At 45.5% G+C, this 18,189-nt stretch overlaps 2 protein-coding genes across 8 annotated transcripts in view; both read left to right on the plus strand.

The window, feature by feature from the left end:
• The window catches only part of LYST (lysosomal trafficking regulator), a 211,994-nt gene extending 209,442 nt beyond the window's left edge, over positions 1 to 2,552 (plus strand). For all 6 annotated transcript variants that reach the window (XM_049868668.1, XM_049868673.1, XM_049868670.1 and 3 more), the window contains one exon: positions 589 to 2,552. In XM_049868668.1, the coding sequence (XP_049724625.1) occupies positions 589 to 727 (139 nt within the window). In that variant the 3' untranslated portion in view covers positions 728 to 2,552. The remainder of the gene's footprint in view (positions 1 to 588) is intronic.
• A 15,344-nt stretch (positions 2,553 to 17,896) lies between these two features.
• The window catches only part of GNG4 (G protein subunit gamma 4), a 101,823-nt gene continuing 101,530 nt past the window's right edge, over positions 17,897 to 18,189 (plus strand). The window contains exon 1 of one of the 2 annotated variants that reach the window (XM_049868692.1): positions 17,897 to 17,980. In XM_049868692.1, the coding sequence (XP_049724649.1) occupies positions 17,925 to 17,980 (56 nt within the window). In that variant the 5' untranslated portion in view covers positions 17,897 to 17,924. The remainder of the gene's footprint in view (positions 17,981 to 18,189) is intronic. The other variant, XM_049868693.1, reaches the window with a different exon arrangement.

Raw genomic sequence — 18,189 nt, forward strand, 5'->3', positions numbered from 1 at the left:
AAAATATCTCTAAAATAATACTATCATTTATTTTATAAGGAGAAAATCTAATACTGTTATATTTTTTTAGTTTTCTATACCTGACTAAAAGGAGCCCTGGTAGCACAGTGGTTAAAGCACTAGCTGCTAACCAAAAGGTTGGTGGTTCAAATCCACCAGCCACTCGGTGGGAGAAAGATGTGGCAATCTGCTTCCGTAAAGATTTACTGCCTTGGAAACCCTATGGGGCAGTACTACTCTATCCTATAGGGTCACTATGAGTCAGAATTGACTTGACGGCAGCATGTGGGCATACCTGACTATTTTCTGTTTAGGTAATGAAGAAAACATGCAAAGAAGGAACATACCGATCAGTCTGATCCTGATTTTATTCTATATCACCTAGTCAGAATGAGCTTCACAAACATGTCAGAAGGATAATTAAACAGTATCAGAATTGCAGTTTAAGCCAGTGAGTTGTGTGCCGTCGTTTAGTCGATATCTCTCTGCTCCTGTGAAGATAACTCCTCTACACAAACTTCCCTATGTTCACCACTATGCCAGTACAGCGTTAAGAAATAAAATATATGAACTGGATTTATTTTGCAGCCTTACATTTTCCTGTGATGGCCACCACTTGTACACAGCCAACAGTGAGGGAACCGTGATTGCCTGGTGTCGGAAGGACCAACAGCGCTTGAAACAGCCCATGTTCTACTCTTTCCTCAGCAGCTACGCGGCCGGGTGACTGTGAGAGAACTTGGCATTCTCCAGAGCACTTTGAGTCCAAACTACGTTTGGTGACTTCACCAGTTTTAGAAGATTGACCTGAAGAAATGGATGACTAATTACGTCATCCGAATAACGATAGTCTGTTCACCTGCACAACATTCTGGAGCCTCCAAGGTCCCGAGCGGGAAGTTTTGTTCTGATCAGTGACGATCTAGAGGGCTGGGGCATGTGTACTAACCAACTAGCTTTAAGCCTTGCATGGTAAAGTAAAAGCGTGTGCTTAAAGTTGTTTCCCACAAAGGTAATCTAAAGAAAAGATTAGGGTCTCCTTTTTGTATTATCCCAAAAGGGCCAGTAGTATCTAAACTGGGATAATTGTTTATATAAAATACTCTTAAAAAGTGTTATATTTTAAAAGTTCTGCCCTAAAATAATCCCACCCCCCCAAAAAAAAGAAAAGAAAAGGATAAAGAATTCAGGACTTGATAATTGCTTTCTTTGAGAAGCAGATTGTTCAGTAGGTGCCTCTGCACCGAACATTCTATGGAATATCTGATATTAACAATAAACTACTGATGAATCTCAGTGTTGGCAGTTTTTGCCAGTTGCCTTCTTAGCTTAAAGTACAACTAGAATTTTTTGACAGCCACAGAACGCAGGTATCTTTGATTTCAGACACATCCTGTTTCTTCATAAAAATCTAACTTAAAATCCATAACACTAGATGTTGAATATCCTAGTTGAGTCAGTACAATGATAATTTATTTTACACCTGTCCTTCACAGATCATTGACTACTTCACAACCTGCAATAGAAAGCCTTCACTATGCAAAAAGTTCGCACAGACGTTAATAGTGCAGCCTAGAGAAGTCATTCACTCTAATGTGCAGGAAGGGTTTCCATCCCCAGGACAGAATGAGAAGAGAAAAGGAGACAGCTTACTTTGTTTCAAACAGGAGGCTGGGTCATACTTTCAGGAAACAATACCCACTGTGTTTCTGCTAACTTCTATCACCTGAGAATTCCTAAACATCTTGGAATAGTCTCTGTCTACCATGATATCATGGCTTTGTTTTTCCCTGGGGTGCTGTTTTATTGGCTTTGAAAGCACTGTAAAATAAGCTGAGTAATATGTTACCACAGGATAAAAATATGTATTCCTGTCTAAGAATAAGTTGCGCGTTTGTTAGGGAAATTTAATTTATATGGTGTTTACAGAACTACTTTTGTAATTTCCAGACTTTCTAAAACATTCTGCTTAAAAACAGTACAAAATGCAATTCCAAAGTCTCTGCTGTCCAGATAGGAACAAGAGGGAGCAAATGGGTGCGGGCGCTTGTAGCTGTGAGCAGTGTATGATGGAAGAATGTTTAGCAGCCTGGATTAGACGGTGGTTTGCACAGGTTAGGTATTAATTCTGAGGTCCAAGTAGGTGCAGAGATAAGATTATTCCTATTCACGTTGAAGTGATTTGCTTTGTTTAAAAACAAAATTGCAGCTATTGTCTAGCTTTCATTTTTTGACTGAGCTTTAAATTAGTCCCCTATTAAAACAGGGATGCTGCTCAGTCTTTTTTTTTTTGTAAGGCCAAATTTCATCATTTATCTAAAGAGAAAAATATGCAAAATAACTGGTCTTATTAAGAGTGCAATATTATATTTTTATGTAAAAATAAAAATTAATTTTGGGGGGATTATTTATTCAGCATGAGGCTTAATATGTATATGTTTGAAACACTTCATAATGTGCATGTTGTAACCAATATTTCTGTAAATTATCACAAGCTTTGATGTCTTTGTATACACTGCCACTTCAATTTGGGAATAAATTTCATGAAAATAGTTTTAAAGACCTATTCTTTTCAGGTTTAAATATTATAGCCATAATATATGGTCTTTTGGGTTTTTTTAAACTCACATAGATTCTGTCTCTAGTACCACTGTAAATGTTTGTCACTAGGGAAGGATAACTTCATTTCTGAATTGTGATTTTTGTGCTAAAGCTTTAGATTTCAACCTTTAACTCCCCTTAAGTGGAGTTTAAACAACAGCCCCAAGATCAAACCCACCATTTTAAAGAAAAGAACCACTGTTCCCTCCCCAGTAGCTGATCTTTATTGAGCCACAGCTGTGTACCAGACATGATGCTAAGTGCTGAGGAGATAGTGCTGCTCAAAATACAGGATGCTTGTTCTAGCACTTGTGGGGGTTACAGGCTGGTAGAGAAACATCACAGATAACGCACACCAAGTATACATAGTGTATAACCATGGTTAAGTGCTACGAAGGCCGAGTTAGGACACTCTGAGAAAATATAACGGGAAAAATTCCATTTCGATTGAGGGTATCTACAAAAGCCTCTCGAGCAAGCGAAATTTTTGTTGAAACCTAATGGATGAATAGAAATTCAACAGGTGAAGCTGGTGGCAGACGTGTTTCTGACAGAGCGTGATAACATTTATGAAGCCCTTAAGGTGCAAACATCAACGAACAGAGGCCCAATGAAGGAAAGAGTGTCCTGTACCTACCCCAGAGTCCCTGCGTGATACCAACAGTTAATATGCTCAGCTACTAACTGAAAGTTTGGAGGCTTAAGGCCACCCAGAGGCACCTTAGAAGAAAGGACTGGCAACTTACTTTAGAAAATTAGCCATTGAAAACCCTGTGGAGCACAGTTCTACTCTGACATGCACAGGGTCTCCATGAGTCAGAGTCAACCTGACAACTAGTTTGTTTTTGTTTTTTTTCCTACACATCCCAGCTTTTCTAGTGGGCATTACAAAATTGTGGGTGAATTCAACAAACAATATTCTAAGAACCCAGAATTCTTTTTTTTTCTGCTGCTTTGCATTTGTAGCGCTTTAAAGGTTCTCAAGACCAGAACATACCTGCTCTCCTCTGTCTGTCCCCAGGAACACAGCAGCAGTGTTTTATCAGTGTAGGCCTGCAAAGCCCAGCTACCGTTTACCTGCGAGCCTCCGTTTGACTTCTTTCAGCAACATTAAATTGAATGCAGTTATGTGCAGTAGGGGAGGAAGAGGGAAATTCCTTCCAGCCCCTTAGCGCTCATACCTGGTGCTCTGTTTCTCACTCCACTGGATGATTTATTAATGTTTTGGGGAAAGAAAAAAGACCTACAAGGTCAATGTTTATAAAAGTGAGTTGGGAGGAAAGAAAAACTCAAAAACTTTTTTTTATTTGTTCTGTTGTTGAGAATATGCAAAGCAAAACATAGACCAATTCAACAGCTTCTCCATGTACAATTCAGTGATATTAACTGCATTCTTTGATTTGTGCAACTATTCTTACCTCCTTTTCTGAGTTGTTCCGCCCCCATTAACACAAACTCATTGCCCCCTAAGATTCCCATCTAATTACTGTTGTCAGTTTGATCCCACATAGGTAGTTCTTAAAAGGGCATAATGCTCAAGGCAGACATCTTTTACTAGTTAAGCTAAGCTATTTGGGGGTTTTAAGAAGACTTCAGGGGATATTTTTTATTTAAGGTTTAAAGATTATCTCAGGGGAATAGTTTCAAGGCTTCATCCAGCCTCCATGGCTCCCGAAAGTCTAGCATCCTTAACATTTACTTTATCAATAATCTTGAAAAAAGATTACAGATTGAAACTTCGGAGTTCCAGAGTTAACCATGTAATCGTTCTCCTTACTTTGCTGGTTACCCTTTAACTGTCCCAGTTTGTCCCCAATCTGTCCCCATTCCTGGACAGCTGTAAATTATCCTTTCAATGTACTCCCCTTCTCAGGATAACAATCCATATACTACGAAGCCAAAGCATTTCAAAATTTAACAGCCTTAAAACCTTTAACCAGAAAGACCAACTGAACAGCATTAGGAGAAACAAACAATTATTTGAAATATTCAAGATTGAGGCCAAAGGGAAGCAAAAGAGGTTTTAGGTTCAGCACAAACTGGTATTCTGGAGTACCACACACAGAGTGTCATTTTATACACAGTACTTACCAGATATTATGTCCCATTTCGAACTTCACGATTAAAGCAGCAGCCACAGTTGCCAATACAAAATACGCTTCATTGAACATTGAATTGGGAAGGAAGTGCCACTAACCTTAAATTGTATGTTATATGACATAAGCAGAAAAATAAATCCTGCCATGCTGGAGACAATGGGTTGCAACTCAGCTGTTGAGAGAGATTAAATAATACAATGTGTCCTTTGAGGTGAAGATGACTAGAAGGTAACTTGAGATTGGACTACAACAATCTCATTCAAGGGCTGAGCTTGCTTCGTCCCTCATGAACAAAGTTCATGAGAGGCAAGTTTAGAAAAGGTTTCGTGGCGATTTGATTCATTTCCAAAGTGAATTAAACTTCTGAAGGCTGATTGCAATAAGCCATTTTCTCATTCTCAGCTTTAATTTTATTAAAATGGCTTTAAAAATTCTTGGAATCCAGTTTCAATCATTAGAGGAAAAAACTGTCTTTTCTGAGATTTTGGTAAAAATTAAGCTATAACTTTCATACGTGTTAAAATAACCTAAATACAAATGATTAATTAACTAATTTCATTATGTAGTTTCTATACATAGTTTAATTGACTCGACGGCCCTGGGTATACATAGTTTCTACATAGTGGTATTTTATTACAATTAAGTAAAATCTACCCACATGTGCTCCTACTTAGATAAGACTTAGACATCTATTTTATTTTCTAGCATGGTTCTAGAGAACACAGTCATGAGGTATGATGCCTCACAGCTGGAGTTGAGGCTGAACAAACAGGTGTACTCCACACCCCTCTCCACAATGTATGCAAACGTTGTTCTTTGGTCTTCAGCTGCAGCCATCACTTGCAAACCAGTTTCAGCTCTGTCTTCTAGATACATGTGTTTGATACTGGTGTTCACCTAAAGAAATGTCCTCTCAGCCATTGCTCTATGTTAAACTGGTGGTCTTGCTAATGCGGTTCTCAGCATTTTCAATGTCTTTCATGTCCAACTGATTATTTTGAATCTACTGAGTCTTGGGAAATCTTTCTCCTGTGAATATATATGAGTTTTGAAAACAACCAAAGGTCACTTAGAACTGAATCCAATACATAAAATATTTGATAACTGTTTTAGTAAAAGAAAAAAAGTAGTTACAAGGCAGTAAAAAAAAGAATTGTGATTCTGCACGTAATTCCAAGAGGAAGTTGTAAAATTATTTGAGCCATTAACAGATCACTGGGATACAGTAGATTAAGTGCATACTCTGAAGGAAAGGAAGGGAAAGGGAGGAAGACGGACCGATGGAGAGTGTATCTCCTTTCTTTCTTTGCTTGATTGTTTTTAAGGAAACTGCCACTTTCTGGGTTGCCTTTCCTTATCTTTGGATGATGTCTTCTGCAGAATACGAAGACCACACTTGGTTTATCTTCACTTACACATTTTTCTCAAGTTTCTTCTTTGCTAAGAAACACCCTACCTCAGAGTAAACCTATTTGACTCCCCTAAAGAGTAGCTTACTCTTCTCCGGTCTTCAGTTTTAATAGACCACAGTTCTTAGATGTTTATCTCAGGGTGTTTCTTGTACAAATATTAAAATAGAAGTAAGAATGACAGAGTTGCATATACGTGTCCTTTCAAAGATTAGCTCTTTATAGATCCACTAAAAAAAAGCTTATTTCGAGCCTGTTTGGTTATCAATCAGGCATGAACTGTGCCAGAAACAATCAGTCTCTTTCAATCTAGTAATCCTTATACTTTCTCTGTGTGGGAAATCACTCCATATCAGACAGTATTTTGTAGTTTTTTATTACCCCTCTATCCACTGATCCTTGGAAACTTCATCCAGGAATGATGCTGAAAAGGCTAAGGCTCTGCTTTTTGTAATTTTCCTCCTAAGTGGGGCTGGTTATATGCCACACTACTTTGCCAAACCTTTAAAAAGATTTAAAATTGAGCAAAAGTAATAAATACATGGTTCTCCTTGATGGCCATTAACAACAGAGTTGGTCACTCGTCCATTTTAACACTTCGAGTCTCTACATCGTACCAGACACAAAATGTGTAAGACAGCGAGTCTGCTCTCAAAGAACTCATAGAATAGTGGAAATAGATGTGTTTAAAAAAAAAAATGTATTGCAATGAAGTAAATTTTATATTAGAGGATCTACAGGTCAAAGTGACTAAAAATGGGAAGAAAAGAAGCAGTCAGTCCAGGTTTCCCAAAGAAATGATTTAGCTGAATCTTGAAGAAAACGATTTACCAGATTTGGGTCAGGGTAGAAGAAAACCAATGATGTCAAGACAGGAGTACAAAAAAAGCACAAACTGGAAGTTGTCAGAAGTGGTCAGGTCAGTGTGTCAGAGACCTAAGGTACAAGTGAGAGGACAGGGAAAATAATGTTTAAGAGGTAGGCCAGGAACTTTGCTTTTGTCCACTTTGGGAAAACTGGGAACAGACTTATCCTGCCATCATAAACAACTGGGAAACCGGAGATACATATGAAAAAAAAAAAGATTTTCAGGGAGTATAAAACAGGCAGCGATATAACTGTGTTCTCTGGAGAAGAGACGCAAACAGTGAGTCATGTGACTGCCTCTGCTTTATGCCTGGAAGCACTTAAAAGGCACAGTGCAGACATGGGATCCTAAGAAGGGTACAGAAATCTTGTGTGAAGGCTGAAAAACTAGAATTTGTGGCACAGTATCAGAGACCCAGGTTTCTGCTTATCCCTATCTGCATAAGATAAAATTTCAGGGATCTGAGTAAAGAATGTCCAGGGAGTTGTAAACTGAACAATTCTGAGAGCTCACAGAGGGCCAAGACACATTTGAGGTCCAGCTAACCAGAGGGGAAAAGACTTCGTTGAACACACAGGCATTCCATTGAGACCCCAGAAGAGCCACACCTTAGGACAGCTAAACTAGCCCTAGAATAAAGGGTACAAGCCATAAAAACCATCAAAAGGATCAAAGTGACCAATGAGTAACTGCCTACCTGAACAAAGTTCCTACCCTTTAAAAGAAGATTCAAAATCCAGGCACACAACATATATATACAATGCCCAGTGTCCCACAAAAAATTAGCAGGCATTCCAAGACATAGAAGAATGTCACCCAGAACAGAAGAAAAGTCAGTTGATAGAAACAGACCAAGAAAGGAAATGATAGAATTCACATGTAAGAATATTAAAATACCTATTATAAATGCAGTCAATCTGCTCAAAGGTTTGAAGGAAAATATGAACATAACGAAAAAATGGAAGATTTTAAAAAAAATAAATGGAACTTCTAGAAATAAACCAACAACATCTGCAATGAAAATTTTATTAAATGAGCTTAAGTGCACAATGGACACTTAAGAAGAATAATCAATGAGGACCAGCTGCAGAAGCTACCTGTCTTAGGCTGAGTTCTCTAAAGGAGCAAAATCAGAGAAACATATACATATAAATATACACAATTGTTGTTAGATGTCATCAAGTTGGTTCCAACTCATAGTGACCCTATGTACAACAGAATAAAAAACTGCCCAGTGTCATGCGCCATCCTAACAATCATCGTTATGCTTTAAGCCTACTGTTGCAGCCACTGTGTCAATCCATCTTGTTGAGGGTCTTCCTCTTGCACTGACCCTATACTTTACCAAGCATGATGTCCTTCTCCAGGGACTGGACCCTCCTGATAACATGTCCAAAGTACATGAGATGAAGTCTTGACATCCTTGCTTCTAAGGAGCATTCTGGCTGTTCTTCCAAGACAGATTTGTTGGTTCTTCTGGCAGTCCATGGTATAGTCATCATTCTTCACCAACACCATAATTCAAATGCAGCAATTCTTCTTCAGTCTTATTCATTGTCCGGCTTTCACGTGCGTATGAGGTGACTGAAAATACCTTGGCTTGGATCAGGCACACTTTAGTCCTCAAAGTGACATCTTTGGTTTTTAACACTTTAAAGAGGTCTTTTGCAGCAGATGTGCCCAATGTAAAAACATCGTTTGATTTCTTGACTGCTGCTTCCATGGGCGTTGATTGTGGATCCAAGTAAAATGAAATCCTTGGCAACTGCAATGTTTTCTACATTTATCATGATGTTGCTTAATGGCCCGGTTGTGAGGACTTTTGTTTTCCTTATCTTGAGGTGTAATCCATACTGAAGGCTGTAGTCTTTGATCTTCATCAGTAAGTGCTTCAAGTCCTCTTCACCTTCAGCAAGAAGGGTTGTGACATCTGCATATCGCAGTTTGTTAATGAGTCCTCCTCCAGTTCTGATGCTGTGTTCTTCATATAGCCCAGTTTCTCATATTATTTGCTCAGCATACAGATTAAATATGTATGGTGAAAGGGTACACCCCTGATGCACACCTCTCCTGATTTTAAACCATGCAGTATCCCCCTGTTCGGTTCAAATGACTGCCTCTTGGTCTATGTACAGGTTCTGCATGAGTACAATTAAGAGTTCTGGAATTTACATTATTTGCGATGTTATCCACATCATAATTTGTTATGATCCACACAGTCGAATGCCTTTGCACAGTCAAAACACGGGTAAACAACTTTCCGGTATTCTCTGCTTTCAGCCAAGAGCCTTGTGACATCAGCAGTGATATCCCTTGCTCCATGTCCTGTTCAGAATCTGACTTGAATTTCTGGCAGTTCCCTGTCCATGTACTGCTGCTACCATGGGTGACTCTGCTGGCATTTGAAATGCCAGAGGCATAGCTTCAGCATCACAGGAACATGCAAGCCACCACAGTACAACCAACTGACAGACGAGTGGTAGAAATACAGAGAGAGAGATTTAATTCAAGGAAATGGCTCACACACCTGTGGAGGCTGGTAAGTCCAAAAATCTGTGGGTCAGGTGTCAGGCTGGAGGCTTCTCCTGACTCACGTGGTTGCAGGGGCTGACGAACCCAAAATTGGCAGGTCTGACGGGAGGCTGCTGGCTCACAGTGCTACCGGAGCTGGCAAATCCCAACATCTGCAGGCCAGGTAGCAGTCTGCTGGCTCACATCCCAAGAACCAGAGGTCAGATGATGACAAGCAAATACAGTGTACCGAGCCATGAGGGCAGTGGTGAGTCTCATAGTCCATCCCTTGAAGCTTTGCATTTCTTGCCTTAGCTGGCGCTTTAAGAGGCTCTTCATGCATTCAGTGAGACCTGCTGCCATGGGATTATAGGGCAAGTGGAAGTGCCAGTGTATGTCATGCTCCTTGGCCCACTCTTGCACCTCATGTCCAGTAAAGTGCATGACTTGATCACTGTCTATGTCAGTAGGGTAGTTATACATAGTGCCTAACTTTCCAAGCCCACCTGCGTGAGGAGGCTTGAAGCAAGCCAGTTGCGGTGTCTACGTAAGTAAGTGCATAACATCCCTCACGCAGGCATCAGGCCATTGTAGTTGATTTGCCATCATCAAACTGGAGTCGCAGCCCGGGGTATGTTTCCAGGGGCACAGGGGAGAGGTCGGGGGTTGGTGAGTTGGCATGTGGAGCATTGTTGACAAACCTGAATGATGTCTGAGCAGCAGAGTGGCAGCCCCATCTCTTTGGCCAGGGCCCAGAGGGCCTGCTGTCATCAGTATCCACTCTTCCGATGTATCCAGATGGCCACATCCTCCACTGGTGCCTATTCTAAAGCCCATGGTCTGGCAAGAGCATCAGCCTGTTCATTCCCTGGTGGCATACAAGGGGAATGAGCCGACACATGGTACATTGTGGCTGACATGCTGGGCAGTCCTCTGCCATGCCCTTCCACATGTCAGCCCCCCACAGGTCCCTCCCTACTGTCTTCCAGTCTGGCACCTTCCACTGGAGGAGCCACATGGTGAGGCCCTTGTATACAGCCCAAACATCAGTGCAAATGACTATGGGGTCTGGCTAGTGCATGGCAACTATCCAAACAGCCCTTAATTCGGCCCATTGTCTACTCTCGCCCACTCCTTCATCCATCCAGATACTTTCAGTGGCAGGCTGGACCGCAATGGCCCTCCACCAACAGGAGTTCCCTCTAGATGAGCCGCCAGTATACCAGGCTTGGTGGGGTATAGGGCCCTATCCTTCCTGCACGAAAGATGGGAGTTTGGGAGGGGTGGGGAGAACTTTTCTTGGCCACCATTGGCCACGATGGTATATGTGACCCAGCCTAAAACAGTATGCAACTCTTCCCTCAGAGGGCTCGGCTACAGGGTGCTACGTTGCTGTAGACATGCATGTCACTTAGCGGCACTTTGTGTTTAGGCACTGCCTGGTTTTGGCTTGGAGGAGGTATCTCGCAGTCAGCTGGCTATTGGGTAGGAGGTTCAGATGGCGATAGGCATCGATTTAGTGACACTTTCCACATGCAGTAGGGCAATACGCACTGTGCTTAACTGTTTCTTCAACATGCTGTACATAGCTTCTGCTCCTCGCCACGACTGGGACCAAAATCCCAGTGGCACCCTCTTTTTACCTTGCCATTGCCACAGGCCCCACCCCTACCCCTCAGGGTAACAGGCTATGTCCAATTCACATGTCTGACCCTGCACTAACACTCCCAAGGCCTGTATTTGTTTTACAGCAATGTTCGCCTGCTGGAGGGCCTCCTCTTCCTTTGTCTCCCAGTCCCACACTGCTCCTTTCTTCACTAACTTATATAGGGGCTGTTGGGTTTGGGTTAAACGGGGTATGAAGGGGCGCCAGTACCCGAGGAGCCTGAAAAATGCCTTCAGTTGTTTCACAGCTTCTGGGCGGGGGGAGGCTTGGATCTTTCTATCACCACTTCGGGCACTACTTGAGTCTTACCTGACCAGATTAACACCCAAGTACTTGACCTACAAGCCAGGCCCCTGAGTTTTTCCCTCGTTCACCACCCATCCCTGTGACTGGAGGTGCGTGACTACCTCACCAGCTGCAGTATGCAAAGAAGCAAACAAGTCAGAGGTCAGCATGACATCATCAATATAGCGGAATACAGCCACCTCGGCAGGGGGAGTCCACCGCTTGAGGTCAGCAGTAACTGTGCCATGGTCTATGGTGAGACTATGCAAGTACCCTTGTGGGAGCACGGTGACAGTCCACTGCCTCGCTTCCCAGCTGAAGGCAAACTGGTCTTGGCTGTCTGGGTGCAGAAGGATGCTAAAGAAAGTATTAGCCAAGTCAAGCACAAAATGATAAATGCCCAGCACCTCCCCTTTTGTCCCATCATCTGGGCGATGTAGGGTACAGCTGCAAACAAAGGGGTGTCTCCTTGTTCAGTTCTCAGTAGTCTACCACCATTCTCTAGACAGGACTACTGAAGGGGCTCTTGGCTGGTCTCAGAATCCCCACTCAGTGCAGCCCGTGCATAGTCTCAGTGATTTCTTGGTGCCCGCCAGAGAGGTGGTATTGCTTAAGGACCACTACCTGAAGCCGGGAGGGCAACTGCACAGGGGACCATTTGGCATTACCTCTCACGACCACTTTTACAGCTCTCACTCGCAGGTGGAACTTGCCCACGGAGATCTGCACTCCAGCCCCGACAAGATATTTATGCCCAGAATGTATTCCAGTATTGGGGCTATGTATACCTGGTAGGCCTTTGGGGGTAACCTTCCCATCTGCAGCACTAATTTGATTTGGCGCACCCCAATGGCCCTGCTCCCATATCCATCAATAGCTGTTAGTGGTCCCTTGAACCTATTCGGGTTACCATAAATAAGGCTGCATTCTGCTCCAATGTCCACCATGTTTCTTGTTAATGGGGGTCTAGTGTATGATCATTTCAATGTGTGACCTCCAGTCAGCCCTCACCCCACTGAGGGCTTCCTGCACCTGCGGGACACCTTGGCCACAGCTCTAGTTGAGGGTCAAGGGAGGCTCCCACCCCTCGGTGGGGGGAGCCGAAGGCTTGGCCTCCTCTCTTCCTCTCTGGTCAGCACCCTTTTGGAACCTTTGACGAGGCTTTAGTTTTTGCCACAGGTCTACCAGGATGGCGTTGGGCTGTTTGTCTATTCTTTCAAGGGGACTCCCTGTCTCCACTAAATCTATCCACATTTGCCTGCAGGGTGGATGGGGTGTTTTGTCTCCTTTTTCAGTTTCTCCTTAGGTACATCTCAGTTGACCGCTGCGCTGGCCCCTCTGTGCCTAATCTTCTGTTTCCCCCAGATCAGCTATTGCTTGTGCTACCGTGGTTACCGGTTGTCCTACCTGAAGGTCTAGGTATGGAGACCAGAGCCCCATACCACTGGCTTGGGGCTGACTGGAGGATGGCATCCTTCATTCCTGCTGTAAAGAGCTCATTATCAGGCCCTCTGAAGTGCTCAGCATAGATGGCATGCTTCATTCCAAGCTCTCTGACTATATCCTGTAGCTCCTCCATGGCTGTCCACCACAGGGGTGACGCAGCGATGTCGCCCTCATTGGGCCAAGCCTCTTTACATGCCCAGAATGCCAAATGGAAGAGCAATATCTCCTGGTGTTGATTTACAGCTCCATAGAGGTGCTGCCTCAGGGAGGGGTGTGAGGTGACACTGGTCAGTTTAGACATTTCTACACCCTTATGGATGACTCCACACCAAAGTCCTACAATCTGAAGACTCATCCCACCACTGACTCCCTACTTTCCTGACGGAATCTAGTCCCCAGGTCTATGAGCTTGGCAGTGGTATAGTCTCTCATAGTCATGTGATTCACCCATTCAGGCACGGGGATATCATCCGGTTCCACTCCTGGGGGCCTGGGCTTCGAAGCCTTAGTCTTAGTAGTGATGACTGGCCGAGCAGCCAGTACAAGGACTTCTATTTCAGCAACCATTCTTCCTCTGAAGAGGAGGTGCAGCTTTCACACGGGTCCCAGTTCTTAGGGTCCTAGTCGGGCTTGGCCATTACTGCCCTAACCCTTTGGGGAGTTTCCTCCCCTTCAGCTTGGCTAGCTGGCATGCAAGGGCCTCCGCCATAGCCTCCTGCTCCTGCAAACAGGGCACTAACATCTCGGTGGAGGAAGAATGTGCAGCACCCAAATCCTCCAGTTGCAGCTCTTCTTCCAGCTGCCTAATTTGGGTCCTAGCAGCTAGCTCTGTGTGGGTTGTCCCTCTCAAGGGTGGGAGGAGCCACCCTACACTAGCTGCTGTGGTGTAGCAATCTTGCTTTCGCTTTGAGGCTACTAACTGAGGCAGCATATCCTCAATGTCCTTAGGTATTTTCAGGGCATCCTGGTACTCACTCAGTGGGCTCCAGCTATCCAAGATAGCAGCGACCCTATTCCCCACATGGAGGACGAGGGCCATCCTGGGATTCCTTCCATCATAGTCCCTTTCTCCACCATGTGTCTGGTGCTCACAGAGGTTTCCTCGGTCTCCTGGCTGGCTCACAAATTGTTGAGTGATAACCCAGAAGCATCTGGACCTGGCCACATAGCCAAGAGACCAAAGAAAGACTCTGGAACCAGCTATTAGGACACACAGTTTATTCGGAGAACTTACAGGACAGTGCAGGGTGGCGGCTGGACCAGAGTAGCACTCTGCTACCACCGAGCAAGGGACACAGCTTATATACAGTTCCAGCTGGGGCTAAGGCTTACCTTTCTTCCAAGTCCCTAGGAGCCAGCACTTCCAGGGACTGTACATCCCGGCCCAGGTGTTTTTCTTTTTGTCTATAAGGCATTCCTCAGCCCTGGCCACCAGCCCAGTCATGCCACTCCCGGCCTTGTATCTTAGCCTGAGTTTATCCCGAGCTCATCCCCAGCATACTTCAGGGAAGAGCAAAACTGCCTCCATTAAGAGGGGATGCATATAGCTGAACAGCATTACTCTACAACCCTCAACAAGATGGATTGACACAGTGGCTGCAACATAGCAACGATTACGAGGATGGTGCAGGACTGTGCAGTGTTTCGTTCTGTTGTACATAGGGTTGCTATGAGTTGGAACTGACTGGATAGCACCCAACAACAACAAAAATGACCTAAACACTCCAATTAAAAGGCACTGATTGCCAGATTGAATAAAAAAGTAATATCCAATTCTATGCTGTCTATAAGAAACCTACCTTAAGAATAAAGATAAAAAACCAAAACCAAACCCCGCTGCTGTCGAGTCAATTCCGACTCATAGCGACCCTACAGGGCAGAGTAGAACTGCCCCATAGAGCTTCCAAGGAGTGCCTGGAGGATTCAAACTGCTGACCTTTTGGTTAGCAGCCACAGCACTTAACCACTACACCACCAGAGTTTCCAGAATAAAGATATAGACAGGTTAAAAATCAAAGTATGGAAAAAGATACATCGTGCAAACACGAATAAGAAATCTGCAGTGGCTATATTAATATCTGACAAGGAAGACTTCAGAACAAGGGATATTACTAGGTGTTTTGGTCATCTAGTGCTACTGTAATAGAAATACCACAAGTGGATAGCTTTAACAAAGAGAAATTCATTTTCTCACAGTCCAGGAGGCTAGAAGTCCAAATTCAGAGTGCCAGCTCCAGGAGTTCGCTTGCTCTCTCTGTTGACTCCGGGGGAGGGTCCTTGTCATCAATCTTCCCCTGGCTGAGAAGCTTCTCAGCTCAGGGACCTCAGGTCCAAAGGATGCGCTATTCTCCTGGCTCTTTTTTCTTGGTGGTAGGTGGTCCCGGTGTCTCTCTGCTCACTTCTTTTATATCTCAAAAGAGAATGGTTTAAGACACAACCTAACCTTGTAGACATAACTGTCACTAATCCCATTTCAAGAACATGATAGAGATAGGATTTACAACATATAGGAAAATCACATCGGATGACAAAATAGTAGACAGTCACACAATCCTGGGAATCATGGACTAGCCAAGCTGATGGATACTTTGGGGGAATAAAATTCTATCCATAACACTAGGGATAAAGGAAGGAAAACTGATATCCAGTGTCCTGGACTGTTAGGTTATTGGAGCAGTCTTGGGTGATGTTGGGAGATGGGCAAAGTCAAAATCATCGGAAGGGCCGGTTAAAACACAGGTTGCTGAGCTCTACCACCAGACTTTCTGATTCAATAGGTCTGGGATGGAGCCTGAGAGTTTGCATTTCTAACAACTTTCCAGGTGATGTTGATACTTTTGGTCCTGGGACCACTCTGGAACCACTGGCTTAGACTAAGTGCTTCTTACTCTTTAAAATGGAAATAATCTTACCTTGAAGGGATAGAGTAATAATCAGAAAGGTGAAAAAGGAAGTAAGATACCTGGAAGTAGATAGTGACTTCCCATGCAATTGATAAACTGGTTGAGATTGGGACTTGGGGTGAGAGAAGACAGAGGATTCTGCCGCATGCCAACCAGTTGGATAATACCATAAAAGAAATACAGATGAAAATAACAAGTTTAGTTTTGGACTTGTTGAGTTTTAAATGCAGTACCCATACAACTTTCTCACTTTTAAAAAAAAAAAAAGTGAGTCCTGTGGATGTTTAGTGGCTTAGTCACTTACCATAGGTTTAATTCTGTGCCTTAAATGGGCTCTTGGGAGCTGTCAAAAACTCCATGCATGCCGGCCCCTAATGGGCCTTTCTGATCTGCGTTTGCATTCTATTAGACGCTCACATTCTGCTGAGGTGCACGTTCGTCTGCCGGCAAATGTCAAATCAGTGGAGATCAGAGAGCTAAGAAACAAGTACTCCTTGTGCCATTTAGGGCCAGGAACAGTTGCTGGTGGTGGGTGAGGATGAGGAACGTAGATGTTCAAAGGGATATTTCCGAATCGACAACCATAATTTTGTTGCTGCTGTTTTCATAAAGGACATAATATTGGCCTCCTTTCCCTACGAATCTTACTGATACTGCTTGAAATGTTTTTTTTTTTTTTTTTTTTTTGGTTGTTGTTTCTCCTTTCCAAAGGTTTTGTAGCATTTTACAGGGAATCGGAGGTTGAACTGTTTTTCTCTAAAGGGAGGGGCCTATAGTCACTACGAGGTTTTAAACGTCTCTAATCGCAAAAAAAAAAAAAAAAATTCGCAAGACGCTTTCTGTTCAAAACGGTTGAGGCCTGGAGAGCAGTCGCTACCTAAAAACTGGGATTTCTCCCTCGGAAACAGCTTTCTGTTCACCACGAATATTGAAATCTTCTATCCTTCCCTCCCCCCACGTGTCTGTCAGTTTGTCGTGCTGTGGGGGCTTGCGTGTTGCTGTGATGCTGAAAGCTATGCCACCGGTATTCAGATACCCGCAGGATCACCCATGGCGGACAGGTTTCAGCGGAGCTTCCAGACTAAGACTAGGAGAAGGACCCGGCAGTCCACTTCTGAAAAGAATTAACCCGTGAAAACCTGTGGTACAGAGGGTCGCTGTGAGTCGGAACCGACTCCGCGGCACTTAACAACAACATCCCGCCCTCCAGGATCCTGAGAGCGCGCGCTGAGCCGAGGGATCGCTGTTCTGTGTCCCCTTGCGCCTGCCTCCCGCTCTCACCCCCTAAAAGCGGGGGGCTGGCTTGGCCTGTCCCTCCGTCTCCCCGTTACTTAGCAACGTCAGCATCAACCTTCGCCCCAGCCCACCAACTGGAGACAATGCCATGTGGATTTTTGTAGGCCTTGAGCACTTCTCCGCTCTGTCCCCCTTGGGGAGAGGCGGCTTGTGCCTTCTTGGTGGAGGGGGGGAGCTGGCTGCGCCGCAGCCCGGCTCGTCCCCGAGCGAGGATGAGAACGCGGGAGGCTGCGGTCCGGGCACCGCTCCCGGGCGCGAGCCAGGCTGGGCGCGGGGCGGGGGAGGGCGCGGAGCCCCGGAGCGGGAGCCCCGATGACGCACCAGTGACGGCGGCGGGCGGGATTTCCCGGCCCCTCCCGCGCGCAGGGCGAGACCCCGCTGCCGAGTGGGCGCGACCAACTTGGAGTAATGGAGGCGGGGGTCGAGGGGTCACCGCTCCCTACCCGGGCCGGGCATGGCCCCTACTCCTCCGGGCGGCCGAGGGAGATTTGAAAACACCACTGCTCTTGCTTGGGGGTGGATTTCATTCTCAAGCGGGGCAGCCGAGCTGGGCGAGGAGTGGGCTCGGCAGCCTCGCCCCTACCCGCTCGGAGTCTTTCCCCCCTCGGCGCCCCTGCCCAGAGCGGGGGCGGGGCGGCGGCCGAGCGCGGGGCGCGCGTTTCCATGGCGAGCCCGTCTGGCGCCGAGCGCGGCCGAGCTGGACTACCCGGCGCCGGGGAAGCCCCGCGGCCCCGCCCGCTCGCGCGCCGCCGCCGCCGCCGCCGCCGCGCCCGGATCCAGAGCGATGCCACTGGGCCTGGCCGCCCCCCGCGTGGACTGCGCCGGAGACAAAGCCCGCGTATGAGCGGCGCCCGCGGCCGGCTCTCCTTGCCTGCAGCGCCCGGCGCCCGGCTCCGGTAAGTGGGCGCAGCCCCTCGGGGTCGGGGCCCAGGGGGCGGGGGAGCCCGGGCACGGAGGGGGACCCCGCTCGGGGAGCCGCGGTCCGAGAGAAAAGAGGCGAAGCCGGCCTGAGTTTGTCTGTGCGGACAGCGCAGCCCCTCGCCCCACCGATCCCGGGGCTATCCGGCACAAAAGGAAACTCGGGCTGGAAAGTCTTTGGAACTAG

This window comes from Elephas maximus, chromosome 24 (assembly GCF_024166365.1).
Source record: "Elephas maximus indicus isolate mEleMax1 chromosome 24, mEleMax1 primary haplotype, whole genome shotgun sequence".
In the NCBI taxonomy this organism is placed as follows: domain Eukaryota; kingdom Metazoa; phylum Chordata; class Mammalia; order Proboscidea; family Elephantidae; genus Elephas; species Elephas maximus.